Source organism: Scylla paramamosain, chromosome 4, assembly GCF_035594125.1.
Source record: "Scylla paramamosain isolate STU-SP2022 chromosome 4, ASM3559412v1, whole genome shotgun sequence".
NCBI classification, from domain to species: Eukaryota; Metazoa; Arthropoda; class Malacostraca; order Decapoda; family Portunidae; genus Scylla; species Scylla paramamosain.
The window spans coordinates 1,135,001-1,157,239 of NC_087154.1; the positions used below are offsets into that span (position 1 = coordinate 1,135,001).

At 41.2% G+C, this 22,239-nt stretch overlaps 2 protein-coding genes across 2 annotated transcripts in view; both read left to right on the top strand.

Annotated features, from left to right (window-relative positions):
• The window catches only part of LOC135098030 (transcription factor SOX-14-like), a 59,374-nt gene extending 43,858 nt beyond the window's left edge, over window positions 1–15,516 (top strand). The window contains exons 3-5 of the mRNA XM_064000210.1: window positions 9,324–9,508; window positions 10,521–10,737; window positions 13,235–15,516. Coding sequence (XP_063856280.1) covers window positions 9,324–9,508; window positions 10,521–10,737; window positions 13,235–13,397 — 565 coding nt within the window. The 3' untranslated portion in view covers window positions 13,398–15,516. The remainder of the gene's footprint in view (window positions 1–9,323; window positions 9,509–10,520; window positions 10,738–13,234) is intronic.
• Window positions 15,517–21,620: 6,104 nt separating this feature from the next.
• LOC135098040 (apolipoprotein D-like) overlaps window positions 21,621–22,239 on the top strand; it is a 78,130-nt gene continuing 77,511 nt past the window's right edge. Inside the window, exon 1 of the mRNA XM_064000259.1 lies at window positions 21,621–21,821. The gene's annotated coding sequence lies outside the window, so the exon portion shown is untranslated. The remainder of the gene's footprint in view (window positions 21,822–22,239) is intronic.

Here is a 22,239-nt window from a genome sequence, read left to right on the forward strand (position 1 = left end):
AATATGCTGATACTTTCTTACATTTCCCTATAGCACCGTAGGGGGTGTCGGTAAAGTTAGTTTCTGGATTTATATGAAATATTTTGTATTCAGTGTTGCTCATATCTTTAAATAACTGTGGAAGAAATACCATCGCCAGGTATGCAGCTAACTGATTTCCCATTTGCTAGACAAGTCTTATAAAGAATGAATATGTACGTGTAAATTTTTCCTGAATTTTCCAGGAGTGTGATGTGAAAAGTTCCTGAGTTACTAAAAAACGTAGTGCCGTTTTTCTTCTCTGAATGAAATACACAGTTTTACATTTTTTTTTTTTTTTGTCGTTTGGTTATATAATAGATAGTATGTGGGGACATAAATGAAATTGGATTCACAGTATTTTTCTGAGAAAGTCGACATATGATCTTATTAAATAATAGTAGTAGTAGTGGTAGTAGTAGTAGTAGTAGTAGTAGTAGTAGTAGTAGTAGTAGTAGTAGTAGTAGTAGTAGTAATCTGCCAGCTTGAATACTTATACTACAATATTACTAATATTTTTAATATCATTAGGCATCAGTCTGTTTTTTTAGGCCATTCTCTCTTCATAGCCGAAATGCTGTGACGTTGGCGATAATATTATATAATTCATAATTTGTTTTGACATTTTATCAGGTCATCAGTCAGTGTATATAATACACACACACACACAGAAGAAATGGGTATTTTTTTACCACAGGCACATTTGTGAACAAACATTATAAAAGGAAAACTAATTATTTTCGCCTTATTGGCATTGTGTGTTTCAGCTCCATGAGTATATAGTTCAGATCTCCAACTACTTCATGAAATGGTTACATGATGATGACGATTTCACACACACACACACACACACACACACACACACACACACACACACACACACACACACACACACACACACATACACACCTGAGATTCGTTGGCACCTATTCTTCGCTGGGTGAACATGGCCTATAGCGTGAAAAGAGAGAAACCCAAACTCGCCTGCTCGTTCACTGGAACAGCATCCGTGTCTACTAGTGAGAGGAAAGCGATGACCGTTTCATGTTTACTACGATGTTTGTAATGAAGCTAAATTACTGGTGCTGTACTGTCAACAACAGTACAACAGCAATAATAACGAGAAAGGAAGGAATGGAAGAAAAGGAGAAAAATGGAAGGGAAAAGAAGCAGCAGCAGAAGAACAGAAAGAAAATAAAAGAAAATAAGGAAGAGAATATTCAAAAGAACAGTAACAGAAAGAGGAATGGAAGAAAAAGGAGAACACGAGAAAAATGAAAGGGAAAAGAAGCAACAGCAGAAGCAGCAGCAGCAACAGCAGAAGAACAGGAAGGAAATAAAGAAGGAAATAAGCAAGAAGATAACAAAGAAGATAATAAAGAAGAAAAATAAGGAAGAAAATAAAGAAGAAAATGAGGGAGAAGGAAATAAGGAAGAAAAAGAAGAAAAGGCAACGAAGAGTAGTGCGGCAAAAACAATGTGATAATGGATGGCGATGAAAAGGATAAGAGTGATAAGAATAAAGCATGCATTGTGGATCCCCAATGCGTGGTAGTGGGCTGGCGGGTGCTCAAGCCGCCTGCTGGTCAGAGCCAAAGGTCACAGCGCTCCCCAAGCAAACCGCCGGAAAATTGGAACATCGATCACTGCGGTGGTGATGGCGCTGGCTGCCGGGCCGTGATTTCAGTATCTATAGTGAAGAACAAAATGTGACTATTGATTCTACTGTCGTGGCCGCTGTGAACGCCGACCTGCAGCGCGACCAAAAAGGGGGAAAGGGGGAGGAAGGAGGACACAGGAGACAGCAAAGGTGGGCGCCTCTCTGACATTTCTCTAATTCTTGTTTTGGAAATGACTAAAACGTCCGTTCATGTCATATTTATTTGATTCGGCAATTTTATCTTGCATCCTGATAGCTTTTACTTTTATTCTATCAGTGGGAAAATTTAGAATTGTCGAATTCATATCGTCACCTACGATGTGTGTGTGTGTGTGTCACACGCTATTAATATGACATTTTTTATATATGCGTACTAAGGATTGTTACATGTATCAGTCTTTGTCATATCTTCCACAAATATATATATATATATATATATATATATATATATATATATATATATATATATATATATATATATATATATATATATATATATATATATATATATATATATATATATATATATATATATATATATATATATATATATATATATTGTGTGTGTGTGTGTTTGTGTGTGTGTGTGTGTGTGAACTGATTTGAGGAGTGATTAAATTATACTATCTGTATTCCTGGAGTCATATAATTGTTTTCATCTGTTTGGCCAATAGTCGTGCGTGGTTGATTTATTAGTGAATTGGTTAATATTTATTGGAGTTCGGCTTCAGTTACTTTGAAACTGTTTGACAAAGTCGCTAAATGAGTGAATACTTTTCGCTGCAGTAACATTGTAAGAAAGGATGTTCGGTGTTGGACTCACTGCCTTTTCTTTAGATATGATCTCTTTGCGCTGTAACATCGAAAAATATGTTTAGAGACAATAAATAAAATAAATAAAAGTTATGTAAAAGATCAGATATTATTGCTTTTAAGAGTGATCACATTATTGGAAGAAGGAAATAGAAAACCATAAAAGCAATGAACGAACATAAAACATTTTCAATGGAAGCATCTTTATCGATACGTGATTGTGCTGCAACTGTCGCATAGGTGTGCATCCGTCCGTGAACTTCGATAACTTTCCGCAGAAATTCAGAATCAAATGCATAGTGATGGGAAACATTTCACTGTTACAGCTCTGGTATGTTACCGCCTTTCCCCACCCCCTTGCCCCTACTGTCTGTGTAGTGTCGGATAAAAACAGTGGGCGGAAGGGCGCGAGGTGGTGGGCCGGGACACCCCGCGCTAAATTATCACAGCGACCGGTAGTTGCTTGGCTGACAGATCCGGTCCTCCAGGGTGGGGCCGACCGGCCGACAGGAGGTGAACGACGGGATGCTGGGCGTAGTGTGGGAGTGTGAGAATCGGAGCCCCGGACAAAGATACACAGAAATCTAAGATGTTTATGACATTACACATCTAGTAATAGCTATATTGATAGATGGTAATACATAAATGCACTTAAAAGATTAGTCTGACTACAAGATCAAAATATGGGACGTGTAGATATTATAAAGATATATACATTATAAAGATGTGTTAATAGATCGGTTATGAATGAATGAAAAATGCTCTTGTAATATATAAGTTCGAAAGGAAATCGTCCTCTTGTAAAATTTCAGGGAATGTTTTGATTGCCACTGTGAATTAAATAATGTGACTGACTACCTTGCAAAGCTTGTTACTTTCGTGTCTGTCGGGAAAGAGAGGAAGAGAGGGAGTAGTGAGGGGAGGCAAGGGGGATTAAGTGAGAGGAAGTAGAGGAAGTAGGGGAAACAGGAAGGAAGTTCGGGCCACCCCACGCTAGTTATCCTCGCCAGAGACAAAAGGAAATGTAATCAGTGAGGAAGCAGGAAAATCCGTGCAGGACTGCGATTCCATGACGGGTGGCCAGCTGCTGCGCGGACATAATTTGTGAGTTGGGGCAGGAGGCGTGTCAAGGTACATGGATCAGTGAGGCTCGCCGGTGTGATTTGGTCACCGCGACGACTTCAAATCCCGCCACTGTCCAGGTGTTTATGTGGAGAGAGACTGAAGACGGGGAAACACACACACACACACTCTCACTCACTCACTCACTCACTCACTCACTCACTCACTCACTCACTCACTCACTCACTCACTCACTCACTCACTCACTCACTCACTCACTCACTCACTCACTCACTCACTCACTCACTCACTCACTCACTCACTCACTCACTCACTCACTCACTCACTCACTCACTCACTCACTCACTCACTCACTCACTCACTCACTCTCTCTCTCTCTCTCTCTCTCTCTCTCTCTCTCTCTCTCTCTCTCTCTCTCTCTCTCTCTCTCTCTCTCTCTCTCTCTCTCTCTCTCTCTCTCTCTCTCTCTCTCTCTCTCTCTCTCTCTCTCTCTCTCTCTCTCTCTCTCTCTCTCTCTCTCTCTCTCTCTCTCTCTCTCTGTGTGTGTGTGTGTGTGAGTGCGCTGTTGTTTATAATCATTATTATCGTGACATTGATGATAATAGTAATGATAAAGATAATAATGACATCATCATCACCATCATCATTATCATCATCATACGATAATAATAATAATCATAATAATAATAATAATAATAATAATAATAATAATAATAATAATAATAATAATAATAATCATAATGAAATTCACCTTTTATTAGTGATATTAGTATTCTGTATTTATTATGCCTCGTATGCTTTACAAAGTTTAATATTCACTGACTATACCTGGCTTACACACACACACACACACACACACACACACACACACACACACACACACACAGACGCACGCACACACACACACACACACACACACACACACACACACACACACACACACACACAGACGCACACACACACAGATGCACACACACACACACACACACACACACACACACACACACACACACACAATCGCACGCAAAACACACACACACACACACACACACACACACACACACACACACACACACACACACAGAAAGAGAGAGAGAGAGAGAGAGAGAGAGAGAGAGAGAGAGAGAGAGAGAGAGAGAGAGAGAGAGAGAGAGAGAGAGAGAGAGAGAGAGAGAGAGAGAGAGAGGAGAGAGTTGTTTCCAGCATCTTCAATATAGCTGGAAAGTTCTGTGGAAAAAGAATGCAGCAGATTACACAGCAGGATTAGTGGAGAGCAGGGAGGTTCTACAAGGGTATGTGTATCAGATGTTTCCATTGAAGATGGTGGTAGAAAAATCACAATGAAAGGGAAGAAAACTGTTGCATTCACGGACTATATCATATAAGATAGGATATAGTGACGAAATTATTTGTAGGGAAATGAGGAGTGTATTGCCTGGGTATTTTTGTGGATGGGATGATGTTGAATGGTGTGAAGGTCCTTGTTTCTTATGAGAATGCAAATGCACATATCAAGAGAGGTGAAAAAACTGATGAGTTTTGAATACAAGATGTGTGTGGCAGGAATTGCTATGCCCCCGTACCTGCTTCACCTATATAGATGATGACGTTAAGATAAATGTGGAAACGTGTGCGAATGGTGGTAAACTGGTGCTGAATACAAAAATTTTGTTTCCAGATGATAGAATTCTGATTGTATGGAATCAGAATGACCTTCAAAGGCTGGTATTTGATAATGTGTGTAAAAATTGAAAGTTGAAACTAAACGTTCCCTGATGATGTTTGAAAGAAACAAAAGTGAAGTAGTTGATTGTGAGTGTCCTTATTTCTGTAGTAGATAAAGTTGAAGATGAGACTAAGGATAAAAAACGATCGATCTTTACGACGTACGATGCAAGAAAATAAATATGGTGCATAGAAACAAACCTAATGCGTGTTGTTTCAAAAGGACTGGAGGGCGAAAGTAATTAAACTATGTACTATGACAAGTATGACAAGTAAAAGTGAAGAGATAAAATGTAGAGTAATTGAGGGGACCAACAGCAGAGGCAAAGCGTCTACACAGGTAATGAGCATTCATTCACATCTTATCATTTTGGTTTCTCGGGGAGAGAGGACAGTGTCACTGTACCGCCTTGCACGAGGGTCCCTTTTGCACCGTATGTTATAATAATAAAGATGATAATATATATTATACAACAACAACAGCAACAAAAACAACTGCCACTACCATTGCTACTACTGCCACTATTATTGCTGCTGATGCTTTCATTAATGATGATAATGATAATAGTAAAGAAGCTGCTACTACTACTACTACTACTACTACTACTACTACTACTACTACTACTACTACTACGAAGTAATGTAACAAACTCTTATTTTTTGTAGTATACAAAAACGTTTAATCTTTTATATAATTAACGCTTGAACAAATGCAACTCTCGAAAAGAATAATTAAATAAAAATAAATAAAAAATAGACCACTTATTTTCAGAGCCAGATATGCCACATGCGTATTGCCCCACGCAGGGAAGTGGGATGAGGATCGCTCCCCTGACCCAATGAGGCCGTTAAGCAGAGAGAGAAGGGAATGCATAGAAATTCATGTACAAGTACACGTCATGTTCCGATTTCCCATATATATATATATATATATATATATATATATATATATATATATATATATATATATATATATATATATATATATATATATATATATATATATATATATATATATATATGATGTATTGCTATACGTTTTTTTTAATGTAACAGGATAACACTTTTTTCTTCTGTTATGCTGTTCGAGGATTTGTAGATTTGTAAAAAAACATGAATTAGATGTCAGACCAGTTCCTGTACAGGCTTCATGCACACCCTGTCCTTAACCGGCTTTAATTTTTCGAAGTTACCTGATCCGTTACATTGTAATTGAACATACATACATGTGTCATTCACCAAGTCCGTGAGGGTGTAAAAACCAGTGATCAGTCATGTTACCTATTGTAAACACAGACACGATAGGGATTATCCTGCAGTGATTGGTGTTGAAAGTGAGCGAGCTGGGAAAATGTCTGCTGAAAATTACCGCCGAGAAGAGGGAGGCTGGGGTGGGTAAGAAATCACAGCTGGTACGCCATGATTTCTTTCCAACGCTTAGCTTCGCATTAGTCAACATGAACGGGGCATGACGTTTCTCTTCGCCACCTTTCTTTGTCATAATGTTTCGTCACATGATCGTATTTGTTTTCGTATTTTGATAATCGTTTTATTCTTTGCAATTTTGATCCAAAAAGTGGTTGGTGTCCGCTCCATAAGATGTAAATGCCCAAGAATGTGCAGACAAGCTGAGACACTCGCAGTACCCTGCCGCTGTCTGGCCCGAAAAGGAATGGTGAGCGAAGTGAGGCTGGATCAGGAACAACGGAAGGCAGGGCAGTGCTCATTCGGAAGCGGAAATCTACTGTTGCCAGAAGTGCCCAGGAAAATAACTATCCGCGGCTGGCGACGAAACATTATCTCACCCATAGGAGTGACGCAACAAGGATATCACTGTTGAAAACGAAGTGAAACACATTCTTGTAAAGGAAGGAGTGTGTATAGATAGATGCTAGTGTGACACTAAAAATCTCGCTGGCAGCTGCTGTTAATTGTCACAGTGACGGAGGGTAGTTGCCTGATAATCCCTTCCGAAATTCATACCTTAAGTGCACCTGTGGAGCAATTAATGGTGTAAGTGACCATTACGGCCAGGTGCGCTGATTTCTGACGCAATTATTAACATCCGTCCTGGACCGTGATTTGGCGATATTTAGTCCAGCTTGCCTGCTTTTTAATTCCATTGAACTGAACGTATGTGATTAGAGCAACAATATTTTCTGAATCAGACCGCTTGTTACCACTCGGAATTAAGTGTAGTTCATTCATGTTTTCTCGTAACAAATATCCACACGCAAAGACACACACACACACACACACACGCACACACACACACACACAGCAATCATATTTCCTTTATACAAAAAGTTTTCTATCTCTTCAACTGGTTTTAAATACAGATCCAGAAATGAACTCTCCAATAATTCGTTATCACATCCATGTTATCGAATCTTTACCTCTCCTTATCCACACTTTCCTGATGTTTATTTAAAATATCACTGCTTATTATTGAAGTCACTTTTGCAACTCGCTCATCTATAATCTGTTACACCATTTTCTTTCAGAACATTGAATAACACTCGGTATTTGTTTCTTCTCTTTCTTTCTTTCTTCACTTGCATTCTCTATACATAATGAGGAAAATCAAGAGAGCCAGGTGAATACTCATGACTCCTACATCTCTCTCTCTCTCTCTCTCTCTCTCTCTCTCTCTCTCTCTCTCTCTCTCTCTCTCTCTCCGACTGTGCTCTATATAAAAAAAAGTGAACCGCATACTTTTTCTCATTGGTTGTTAAGTGCACTGAACATACCCGTGTAATTATTCTTATTCTTATTTATTCTTTCACTTAAGATGTAAAAATTGTATATAGATGAGTGAATATATATATATATATATATATATATATATATATATATATATATATATATATATATATATATATATATATATATATATATATATATATATAACTGGGTGAAAAATAGTGCGAAAAATAAGGTGAAAAAGTGTGATGAAAAAAGTAAGGGTGTGTCGCCGAGGTCCACGGATGCAGTTATATGGATACTTTAAGAACCACTGCTCCAGATTCTTCCCTTTTTGTGCTTCCTCTCTGCTCTTCCTCTCGCTTCTGTCACTTTTACTGGCCGAACACTTTCCCTTGGTGGGGATCCTTCCGGCATTAACCTTTGTCCGATCACGGTATTTCCAAAACAACACGGATCTCTGTGGAGTGAGTTGTGGCTTAGTTTCTAAGTGTTTCTTGAGTTCAGTACAAAAGAGAGGAGTATAAGTGCATAGGAGATAGTCACGTCCACGGGATGTTACATTTACTACTTCCGCTACCACCACTCCCACTACTGCTACTACTACCGGTATTACTATTACCACAACTACTCCTATTAACACGGCTATTTATTACTCTTTACTACTACTGTGATTATCTAGCGACAAGGAATTCAAGTACCCGTCTTTGAATCACTACTGTTTCTCTCTTTTTTTTTTTTTCGCACCAAGACGATAATACTACATAGGCACAGGACCCGAAGAACAGTGGTGTAACGATGCTTCTAACGCGTTTTTTTTTTCTTTTTCTTTGGTGTTTGTAGTTGCTCCGCACTCTAACATGTGAACAATACGAAATGTCATAAGATTGTTATTACGTGTGGAGTAAGTGGCACATAATTACCTACATCGTATTACAATAATTGGTATACACACACACACACACACACACACGTTGCAGAGACGTCTCACAATGATCCGAGTTGGTCTATTCTCTGTTTATTATTAGCCGGAAAACTCAACGTATCAGGACCTCTCGGAGTCTGAAAAGATTAATTTCGTTTTGAGCGTAGTCATTAGCGGAGGCACAAAGGCCGCCGAAGTGCTGGCGTATCGTCTACTAACACGTGTCTTTCAGTTTAATTGTTGCATACTGTTTGGTGAAAAGTGGAATTATTTTGGAGCTTTGATTTTTTGTGCCGCATTGCTGTTGTGCAAGTGAAACCTTCAGCCCCTTCTCAGTGCAATGATCTTGCTGTCTGTCTGTCTGTCTGTCTCACTAAATCATCTTTAATTCCACAGCGCCATGTCTCGCGGGATGTATTCCCATCACTTCCCACCCGCGCTGACTCACATGACAGCCGCCATGGGAGGCATGGGTGCGATGAGCGGCATGGGCGCTACCCTCCCCACCCACGCACCATCAGAGTATCAGGCAACGCTCGACTCAGAGAAAATGCGAGCTGCTTTCCTTCCCACCTCGCTCAGTAAGTCCTTGGCTCCTTTACTTACTCTGACACACACACACACACACACACACACACACACACACACATCTGTTTGACCAAATAGCAAGTTAGGACATTAATTCGGAAAAGTCAATAAAGAATTGTTTTTGATAAAAAAAAAAAAATTGTCGTGTATGTGAGCGCGAAATCAAAACAAACTATGCTAGGGAAGCTCTAGACACTAAACCTGAATTGCAAAAAAGCCAATATTCAGGTTTAGTGTCTGGAGTTTCTAGCATAGTTTGTTTTGCTCTCCAGTAATAAATAGAAGCCTCCCACGGCAAGACATGATGCACGTGTGTTGATGCACGTGTGTTCAAGTGTTGGTGTCGCCAGAGCTAAGGTGTTCCCCACTGTAAGACCGGCAGGTCAGTCGCTTCCTCCCTCTCAAGAGAAGTTCTCTCTTTATTTTGTAATGGCTTTAACTTTTTTCAGTGTAATGAATCTGAAGATGGGATTGTACCATCCCGAAGCGTAACCGATAAAGGAATGCAGCATCTATTGTGCGTTTTCTCTCTCTCTCTCTCTCTCTCTCTCTCTCTCTCTCTCTCTCTCTCTCTCTCTCTCTCTCTCTCTCTCTCTCTCTCTCTCTCTCTCTCTCTCTCTCTCTCACTATACTACTAACAGTAGTAGTGCTACTACAGTAGTATTACTACCACTAGCTCTCTCTCTCCAGTACTACTAATAGTAGCAGTAGTACTAGTATTATTAGTAGTACTAGTAGCATTACTAATACTCTTACTACTATTAGCAGTACTAGTACTGGTAGTACTAGGACTAGTAGTACTAGTGCTAAATTACGCTTACCTTTTCACATATCACTGGAGTAAGGGTGTAGCACTAGTACTTGTAGAACTAGTACTAGAAACAACTAGTAATTGTAAATAATATTATTAACAAACAGCCACATAGGTCATCATAGTAGTAATAGATGGTGTATTTGCACTATTTACGTAAATTATTCTTTACTATAAATATCATGCTGTTACAGGTAGCCTGAGCGCCTTCCAGTCCCACGCCCTATATACCTCAATGGCTGCTGCTCAGCAGAACAGTCAGTCCCACACTCCTACACCAACGCCAACACCCACTTCCCCGGAGAGCACCTCAACCCACACGGCTCTGTCCACCACCCTTGCGGCTCCTGTGGCCAAGTTAGCGCAATCCCCACAGGATGAGCGACGCGCCACCCCGCCCGCCACCACTTCGTGAGTGTGTGTGTGTGTGTGTGTGTGTGTGTGTGTGTGTGTGTATTACTTCACATTATATCCACCATGCACACTTTAACTACTACCTTCAGCGAACGAGAGAGAGAGAGAGAGAGAGAGAGAGAGAGAGAGAGAGAGAGAGAGGGGGGGGGGGGGGGCTAGGGATGTGGGAAGCATTTTCGCGGCAAGGGACTGTTTTAATATATAGGTAGGTATATTTGACATTTTTTTTTTTACGTTTGGTCATAACAAATTAGTAGTGCATGTGTAGTAAAAAATAAAGATTCATTAAACTTGGGATTTTTTTTTAATACACAACCATCATTATAAAATTATTTAATGAATATACAACGAAACTGTGCTAATAAGAAATTGCACTTGTGACTGACCATTATTCTATAACTTTCTGCAATATAGACGTGACCGTTTCAGCCATTAATCTGAGTCTTGCGAATCGTGTGTTCCATGACAGACAACAGAAAGCGTCCGTAGCTATTCATCATACCTACTATACTACTTTGATAACCTTTATATAGTACTATAAAAAATCACCACTATTAATTTAAATTTTCTTTATTTACAGTTGTTCCTTTCAACTACTAGAAACGACAGATATAAAAGGCTTAGCAAAAGCACCTTATAAATCTGAAGTTTCCTCAGAATTTACTTCAGTGAAGCTCACCTAATAAGGAAGATAGTTACAAACGTGTTTAGTCTTACACTTGCAAGACTAGTCTTTACCGAGGCCTATATACGTATCTTAATGCATGTTTTTTTACTATTTCAGAGGTCATAGACATGTTTGCTACAGTAACCATTGAATGTAATTTATGTGCATAATAACTTATTTCTGACATTTGTAAGTAATTAACCAATAATTTCAACCTACGTAAATGAAATACACGATCATTAAACACAACATACCTTACTAACCACAATCATTGAGTAATTATCACCAGACTGCGACACAACCCTGCCTTTCATTATCCGTGAGCCTCAGCATCCCAGGAAATTTTTGGGTGGAGTGACTCTCTAACGTGAGTGATTGTGCTGATAAATCATTGGTGAGATAAACTTCCTTTTCCCGTCTTAGAATATAGTAGTAATTTGGTCGTATGGTCCCTCAATGTACACGACTTGGGTGTACTTATCCAGACGCTATAACTAATAGACCATATTGACTCCTCGACCACTCAAAGCCGCTGTCACTAAGATCTACTACCTTAGGTGCTAATCACACTGTCAAATTCCTGTGGGACATCCTCCTGTCGTCACTCTACCGGTGTGTACGGCTCTGCCATTTTCCAGGTGACTCAACAGATATGTGTACCTCTGTCGGTATTATAAACGACCAAGGGAGATGACAATGGTTTGCAGCTTCGGATAAACTTGTGTAAATAACTACATGAAAAGAAATTGTTTGAGTAAAAAGACGAAATATTGTGGAACGAAACATAAGAGAAAACGAGGAATGAAATGATATTGGTAGGTCCAATAGCAGTTACCTGTTGTCTTCGCTGGAACACAGGTTAATGGGGGCCAATTCAATATATAGTCACGGCTACATCATGGTAATCTAGCAACACTGTCTACCTGTGTTTAGGAATATTTGCCACTATCAATAATATACACTCGGGCAACATTAATTATTTTGGAATTATTTGAAACTCCAAATAAAACTATATTGAGCGGGATGCACCGTTGTTGTCTATGTACGTACGTATATTATTAGTAAATAGTGATAAATATTCCTAAATACTGTATACATGGTTCGGACAGTGTTATGGAGAGGTTGCCAATGTACGAAGATGCAGCCTTCAGTCCCAGTGATGGCAACTAATGTCCTTAAGACAAGCCAGATAAGTCACCGCTTATTTTGGTCACCACCACCACATAGTCACTCACACAAGAGAGCCACGGAACCCACTAGTTATTGTCACACCACCCAAGAAACACCCGAGACGCTAGCCTCACCGGGCACGGAAGGGCGCGGTCGTGTTGCAGGCTCGTGGCAAGATGATTACTAACGCAATTGTAATTAGTAAGATAGTAATGGTTAGTAATGGTTAGTAATGGTCAGATACTGGTCAGATACTAGTTGAAATTTTTGTTCTTTGTTGTTCGTAGTTATAAAAAGGTTAGATGCATCACTCATTGGCAACCGTAATATACCAGGTCTGGAAACGATAAAACACATATCAAGACGCGTATACGGGCTGCGAAACACATACGAGTACATCTCTGAAAGGCAGTGTGCGTAACAAAAATTCACCTAAAATAAAACCGGTGCTATTGATAGGCTACGAATCTATGTTTAGTTAGATGTACTCTGACCTATTTTTAACAGATGAAAAACTTGCTTAACTGTGGAAGCCAATATGTGTATCAGTCACCTGTGCCTCATAATTTACCCTACATGTGTACACTCGGTAACATTTTCGTTTTGTCGCAGCTCAAATTATTTTCAGTGATATTTATTTTTTTCTTTTCCCTACAGGAGCTCGTCACCTCCGTATATGCCACCGTCACCCTTCTCTGCCCTGTACACGGCCCCTAACACTCTCGCACCTGGTCACCCACTGCTGTACCCAGCCCAATACCCACCGATCACCACGCCTACACAAGATTTACGGCGTCCTCTCTCCGTCCTCTTCTCGTAGACTTCTATGAAATCTGACTGCCTCTAATGAAGTTTGCCATATGCTGTTGCAAAACCCAAGCCTTCCACAGAATAAAAGTAACTAAAAACGAGGAGGAAGACGCAAGCGGCTGGCGATTTCGACAAAAAGGCTTTTGATCCAGAGACTGTCAAAGTTTCCAACAAGATCACAACAGCCCACCTTTCTTCTACCCAAGAAAAGACCAAGATGACGCTTATCATCCAGTACTCCCAGCATAAGATGGCAATATGTTACCTGTGGAATCTTGGGATGAAATACTTCGTGAAAAATTCTAACTTTTAGTTGTAATCCAGCTAACTTGTCAATTATCCACGTGAAAATCTATTTTATGTAAATAAACTCAGGACTGGCTATTGTGTAAATACAGTGACTGACCCTTCCCCAGCCCGCGACCAAACAAGGGACTCAACTTGACGGTAGAAAAGAATAAAGAACAAGTAAAATATATTCTGAAAAATATGAAAACCAATGTACAATGTACAATGGTGATGAATAGCTTTTCACGCATTGGGAAGAAGCATCTACCCAGAACGCTAGTGTGTGTGTGTGTGTGTGTGTGTGTGTGTGTGTGTGTGTGTGTGTGTGCGCGCGCGTGCGTGCGTTAAATTGAAATGAACTTCCAGTTTATATAATAAGAATATTAATGTTGTTTGAATATATGTGTACTGCGGATTTGGGTTGGGAGTTTATAGTCTCACGTTCGATATAGAAAGATTTTATCATCAAAAAAGCCATAAGCATATATTTTAAGGGGCTCCAGTCCACCTACACGCTGCAAACCACCTTTTTTTTCTCTCTCTTCTTAAGGAACAGGATCACACTTCGTCCTATCGTATTCTTCTCCTCCTTGTACTTCCCATTCCTAGAACCACAACGTGTATGGACTGTGTGACAACAGTACTTGCTTGTTTAGCAGCAACGGGTCAGTCACTTCACGTTTGCTTAACATACAGTGCGATCGTGTTAGTCTTGCATATAGTTTCATAATTTTTATTGTCATTATTATTATTATTATATTACTATTATATTATTATTATTATTGTTATTATTATTATTATTATTATTATTATTATTATTATCATTATTATTGTTATTATTATCATTATTATTATTAATATATTTTCGTTACTACAACAATTATCATTATAATTAAAGGTGAACACAGGGTGGTAATGGAAGCATGGTGGTGTCCCGTCTCCACCTGCTGTCTGTCTGCCAGGTTAAGGTGTTATTTGATGTCTAGTCGCATTTTCGTGAAAGAAAAATCCAGAATACTGGTGTATATAGATTTTGGGCTATGAATCTCACTGGACTCTTTTCAGCCAAGCAAGTGTCGTGCGTAGTGTAGTGGAGTGTATAGTGTGCCCTGTGGTGACCACCCCTTCGAAAGTACTGACTGGGATGGATGTTCCAAGAGCACAGAGGAACCTGACTGTATAATATTCAATCTCAGTATAGTATTATATTTGTACTTTTTTTCTTGTCTTGACGAGCTCAGTGGGTGCGTGAGGGAGCCGGCGGTGGTGTCCTTGTGAATGGGAGCTGGTTACGTTCGCCCCTTGTACAAGAATGTTGCATTAAAGTATGTAATTTTCATGATTTAATATGATACAATAAATAAACTATTTGGATGTTCAGTATTGTTCTACAGATCCACTGAAAACTAACGTGGGTGATCAAAAATATATGAATATTTAGGCGTGGCTTTCTGGTTATCCTCCACAGAATGCCTCCCACTGCCTCTAGATTATGGTTTGTCTTGTGAGCTGCAGAAGACAAAAAGAATGTCTTGTCAGTCACCTGGCCTTCACCACCAATGAATACAAGTGGATGCCGACGGAGTACCAAATTCCGCCCCTTAACTATCAACTACGGAACAAAGTAACGCCGATTATTATACTTTATTTTGATGTATTTATGAAAAATTAATTCAAATGTGAATATAATAAGACTTGTATGATAATATTTTTACTATCCCAGGGGCCTGCTGCTGCCATCCACCACGACACAGGTCCACCGCTAGGACTTCTTCGTGGTGTAAAATTTGACGATAATGAATTATGTGTTATTACTGTGTCGAATAAAATAACAAGGAAAATGCATTTTCTTAGTATCCAAAGAAAACTTAAGTTAAGAAAATCGGAGCATCGGAGCAGCCACAGAGGATCGTGAGATTATTATTACATAATAATGTCAGGTAACTCCGGGTGACCAGCCATCTCTATAGAGAACAAATATGAAATGTTCCAAGGTATCAAAGAAAGACGACCAGCAAGTATTTCAGTCATGAAAACAAGGGAACTATCACAGCAAGGCTAAACTGCAGGCAACTTCATATGTGTGTATATGTTAGACATACAGCATCCATTCGTTTTAGCGTCCTCTCCTAAGCATATCTGGCAGTAATCTACCTCATCTTACAGATGCTCATTACCTTTTCCTATCTTTGCTGTCAAAAGGCAAAGATGTGAGACTAACAGATGGAAAAGATCCCTAAAGGGTAGATAGGCAAGAGCAGGACGAGAAGAGATGGATTTCATTGACTTAATGATGTTATGGCGCCGCTGTAAATTGTTTAAAGGAACTAAAATGGTAGGTTAGAATATTGATATTAAAGCAAAATTGTGGTATGGTAAAAACATTAAATCACAAAAAAAATTTTTGAGTATATGAAAGGAAATGGGATCAATCAGCAAAAATAAAGTGCTACAAATAAAGAGGTTTAGTATTTCAATATACTATTTTCCAGTGAGGGGGTTCTGACCCCAATGACCCAAAACAGTACTTCTGGCATTGTTTGTTTTGTACCCAAGTTACTGACCCAGATATCTGGCATTGTTCGTTATGTGTCCAAGACACTGACCCCACTGGCCAAGGCCCCCAGCCTTCTTCACAAACATGAGTGCCTCATGCCCCGGGGAAAGAGCGCTCTCTCCAAGTATCAGTGACATCAGGAGAGTCCCATCTCCACCGGGATAACGGAAGAGGTATCGCTCCCGTAGCTCCACCAGACTGGAACACTCCACCAAAAAGTGTTGCAGTGTAAGGCGGACTAACCCGTCATCACAGTAAGGTTGTGTTTTGCGGGACATGAGGTAACAATGTGAGAGACGAGTGTGATCCGTCCGGAAACGAGCGGCGCCGCTGCACATGGATGTATGTCCGCGGACGGACAACAAAAAATGCTATTTTTTCCCATCTTAGTGACGGCAACTAAAGCCTCCCACCTGTTCTGCCAACTGCGGTCACCCTAATTGTGGAGTACAATTCATGAAATGGGACTGAGCTGGAAGGAGCAATCCCGATTGACTGATTGACTGGAGATAATGCGCCGCAACATCGCGGTCATATGGCGCCGCTGTAAAATGTTAAAAACAACTAACATGGTAGGTAAAATATTTATATTACAAATCACTAAAAATGCTAATATATAAAAGGAAGTGGGATTAATCCACTACAAATTAAGAGGGTTGATATTTGAATGTACTAATTTCAAGGGAGGGGAGTACTGACCTCACTGACCAGAACATCACGTCTGGCGCTGTTCGTTCCGTAACCAAGGCACTGACCCCACTGACCCAAATATCTGGCATTGTTTGTCACGCAGATCCTCAGGAACGATTCTGGTGGGACTGAGAGAAACCTTGGGAGATTTCTTTGTCACGAAAGTATGTCTGTTGTGGTTTAACAACTATGGGACAGTGTTCTTGTTTGAGAATCCATGGGGGCAGTAGAAAGAGTCTGGTGTTGTATCTGAAGATGCAGTGGAGAGATTATCTGTGACATTTTGCAAAATAGATAACTTATTGCAGACAGTAACAGCAGGAACAGCATCCTCACAAAAGCGGGGAGAAATAATTGGTGATTGAAAAAGGCGGGAAGGTGCTACAACTATACTAGATGTAGAGGTGGAAGAGCTAGAGTGGAGGGAAGGGACGTATATCTGTCATGCTATCCTTCTGCCCAAAAAGAAGTTCCCACCTGGCATTACTAAGATCATTTGAAGAATGTCCTGCCCGAAACATGTTAGACATGTCACATGCTGTGACATGTCTAACAACAAGCAAAGAGAGGAAGCAGATGTACAAATTTAAGGGTTCACTGTAATTTAGTAATACTGCATTACATAAAATACGCACAGTTATTTTAGCATTATCTGAGTGGTTCCTTTATTAACACCTGTTCCCCAAAGGAGCTTCAAAAGCAATTAAACACCTCTAGCCAAATTCAAACTTTACCTTCAAGTTCTACTCACAGATCATCACCAATAAGTCAACTAATAATGAGCCATGATAAAATAGTCAAGCAAAGCTCTAATATCTTCATTGTTATAAGTGAATGAGAAACTGTTGCTATAATATCTTTATAGTTATAAGTGAATGTAAAACTATTGAACTTAGTGCGTACGCACCCATCATTATAGGTAAGCACCAAATTTACAAATAATCTTTTCACCACTGCATCAAGATATTCATATGACAACAACCATTTATTCACATGTTGACCATTTGTGGCTCCATGTTATTGTGGAACGGGAATAATCTCGCGAAATAAAATATCCATGAATTTTTGGACACCGTCGCGGCACAGTCCTTGACCACGTTAATGGTGCCACAGCAGCGATGCAGTGCGTCGGAACACTTGCCCTTAACTCCCTGTCTCCTCCACCCATCGTCCTCTCCTCCCTTAAACTGATTCTTCCTTTACCTCCAACACTACGCTCTGAATCTTTCCCTCAGTACTCTCTCTCTCTCTCTCTCTCTCTCTCTCTCTCTCTCTCTCTCTCCAAACACCCACTTCCCCGTCACTACTAAGGATTTCAGGCTAGTGTCCACCTGTGTTTTAGAAGCAACGTCTCAGCAAAGCTTCGGACAAGGATGTAACTTTGGCAGTGGATGTTTGAGATCGCAACCTAATTGGCAAAATTATGTTTCTGTGCCAAATATGGATAATTAAGGCACTTATAAGAGTAAATTTAGGGTTAACTAAACTAAAATATTCAGAGGCACGTAGCGAGGTTAGCTGCTGTCACGATACATGCCCCGCCCATCATTCAGGTCGTGACGTCGGTGTGACGTTTAACTATGACGCGGTAGTAATCACCGACCCAACTAGCAGTCCTGTCTTTATGTGAGCTGCTTCAGATTCAATGCCTCAGAGCTGCTCATATTTCTGAGCTGTGACTGATTTTGAGAGTGGCTGTACATCCCTCCAGGCTCCCTTGTGCACTACTAGGGAGCATAGATGATGATAACAGCCTCTTGGACTTACCACTGTGACATTCTTACTTGACAAGGCTGTGCATACAGAATAAAATGCACTTATTTGATATATATACGATTGTGTGTGCATATGTAATATATATATATATATATATATATATATATATATATATATATATATATATATATATATATATATATATATATATATATATGCATTATACATACGTTTTCATCATCTTGTGACAAATCGCACATACATATTGGGCTTTCTCTACACAGACCTCACGACCGCGTTGCGCACGTGGTGGGTATGACGTCGACGGCGATGAGGAAGGTGGAGGATAGCGCCACCTCGCCTCAGTGTAAGACAGTGGCATCATCTCCAACACCGCCTGTCTTTGATCATTTTACTGTGGGTACCATTCGCGGCTTTGTCCACGCCAAGTTCGCTACTAATAGAGATTTTTTATTTTCGGTAGGCAGTCTGATATAGGAACTGAAGACGGCCCGTATCATCCCAGATGTGACCTCGGAGACGACGGTGTGGCGGCTCCTGTACAACATGGGATTCCGCTAGAACACATCGCAGCGGAAGGTGTATGTTATGAGGGAATCCCTGGAAATCGTGTGCCGCCAGATCGGCACTCTCCGGAGCCTGCAGCACCGCCGGGAAGAAGGGAGGCAGGTGGTGTAAGTTAATGAGACTTGGTTCACCACTAGGATGAACCACAGCAGGGAATGAGTGGACACAACTCATTGTCACCAGTGATAAGTACAATCATCAGGTACTGCCTAGGGATGGGAACGTTTCGTGGTGGTAGCAGCTGGCACGGCCGGTGGCTTGTTTGAGGGTTCATTCCTCTGCTACACGGCTAAGAACACCAGCGACGAATGCCACGGCGAGATGACGGGCGAATTCTTCCTCCGCTGGCTGACAACGCAGCTCCTGACGTCGCTGACCGAGCCATCGGTTCTGGTGCTGGACAGCGCATCTTATCACAGCCAACTGATTGAGAAGAGTCGCCCTCCCACCACGGCGACCAAGAAAGCCTACTTAATCAGCTGAGTGGAACAACACAAGCTCCCCGTTCCACCTGGCGCCACATGACCTGAGCTGCTGCTCGTCTACTAGCAGAACGGATCAAAGCCCCAGTGGAAAGTGGACATCATCATCCGTGAGTGGGGCCATCAGGTCGCCCACCTGCCGCTTGCCAACTAAGAGCAGGTGTGAAGATGCATGAATCGACAAGTACCCTCCTCCCTGCAACTCTTCCCTAGGATGTATTTGATGAATCACCTTGTCATGCGAGTGTTACCTCAACTCCACCGTGATTTTATCTCATTCCTTCGCAGAAAGAACAAACTCGTCTTCATATACTTCACTTCTTGAATCATAGCAAAGCATACACACACACACACACACACACACAAAAAAAAAAAAAAAAAGGTAAAGGCAAACCGTACTTACGTCTACTGGGCTCACAGTCCTGGCGGCTCCGAGGCACGAGGAGGTGTGGAGGAGGGAGGTTACTGGGTAGTATGATAGCGCCATCTAACGACGATCAAGCCGATCTCTCGACAACCTACTAAGGTGCTTCGGTCATTAACGCCCCTCATTTTCCAGTATTCGCTCCCAGGTCTTACTACGTTAAGCTTCTAATCACGGACATCTTTCAAGTCTCGTTGGTTGTCAGAGGTCACCTGAGCATTTCATTTCGACCGTAACCGGGGCGAAATCAAGATGGCAGCGGTCACATTTCGCTTTGTGTATATATCTAGGCGCCGCTCGGACATCATCCACAGCGTCACAGAAGGAGTCCCCGCAAGTTTCCTATATACCTCCTAACGCGTTACCCTGTCTGCACTGATCCAGCCTTGGCAAAGGAGCTGCTGTGCATCGACTCTGCTCGACGATTTTACCAGAATGGCACACCCCTTTCCCCGCCTAGTAGTCACCGGAGCCTTCCTGAACCACCACCACCGAGGCTCGCTTTCAGCTTCCTCCCATGCCCGCTATCTTGTGAGCTTTGCAGGATAGGACAAACAACCGTGATGCTTTCGATGTTGGGGCATCGGCCACATCTCCCGATATTGCTCCGCGGTTGAGCGGTATGCATGGTGCTCTGCCTCTCATGACTCTCTCTCTTACACACACCGTAACCTTTCATCTTATTACTTCTGGCTCTGCCTCCACACGGCCACACCCCTCGGCATCGGACACATTGCTTTGGAAATGTCCCTTATGTCACCAAACGCAAGTTGAACGTCTGGCACGGCTGCGCGAGACGCCAGGCCAACACAGTCAACGCTGCCTTTCCTCATGCCTCCCTCGCCATCCCGAAGTCACCATAACTGGCTGCACTTTGCGCAGACGTTAACGCTCTCAAGAATCGGGCTTCTTCACTCACTGAACGTTTTGATACCATCGATGGTAGCCAACATCCTGATGTCGTCCTTATTCAGGAGGCCTGAGTTGGCCATGCACTGCTCGCGGGGGAGGCAGCCGATTAATACTGAGGATAATTCCTTTCTACTTTGCCGTTGAACCTTGACATGATGATATACTTACTATATATAGTTTACATCTGCAAAAGTTTTAGACAGCGCCCTCCTGTAGCTAACTCACAGATCCGCGTTGAAATCAGAGGTGCCTCCCAGATCCCAAGTCCACAAGTTGTGTAGTACAGTACGACATCTTTCACACACCGAGCCGTGGAACACTTCTATGCACCTCAGGAAGTATTTCATGTGTATGCAAAATAAAAAGTCGCTTTTTGTCCGTAAGTAACCTCAGCTCAGTATTGAATTTAATGAAAGATAAGTTTCTATTATGGGCATTTTATTATGAGGCGCATTTTATATGCGAGATATATAAACGGCACTACGAGTGTATTATTCCGCGCAAGCCCCGTGGCGGCCGCGGCAGTCAGCTGGCTACCCGCAGTGTCAAAGTGGCAGACGAGCGCTGTGGAAGCAAAAAAAAAAAAAGAAAGAGAAAAAAAACGGTATTTTATCGTATAGTTCTATAAGCAAGATGACTTGGGTGTAGATTTCTTGAAATCACACGGTGTTTTGCCGAAATCAGTCGAGTGCTGAACAATCGGTAGCGCCAGTACCCTTTGAGGATGAAGAAGAGGAGGTCGACCAGCCACACCTTGGACTTCCACTTCCTATTAAGGTATCCGTTTATGTCATGTTTAGTTAGGTTAGTGTTCTTAAGGGGTGGTCCAGAAGGAGTGAAACCACACCGGTTAGGACTAAGTTAGGTTAGGTTAGTGTCTTTAATTGGGGCATATCTAGGGGGTTAAGTTATGTTAGGTTACTGCCCGGTAATTAAGAATCACACGGGTTTATTTCCTTTTTTTTTTTTCGGCACTTACTCCCTACAATATTGGGGATCTGGTGGGAAAGCGGAGTTTTCGCTTGGGTAATGTTAAAATAAGGCCAAATGCCGCCACTTACCACAAAAAATAGGGAGCTGCCTACTGTTGTTGTTGTGATGGCCGCCATGTTCTTGCTCTTGCTCTTGGTCCTGCTGCGTTGCCATGTTTCCACCACAGTCAGGTCAGCTTGCTACGAGCTTTACAAGCTGTGCA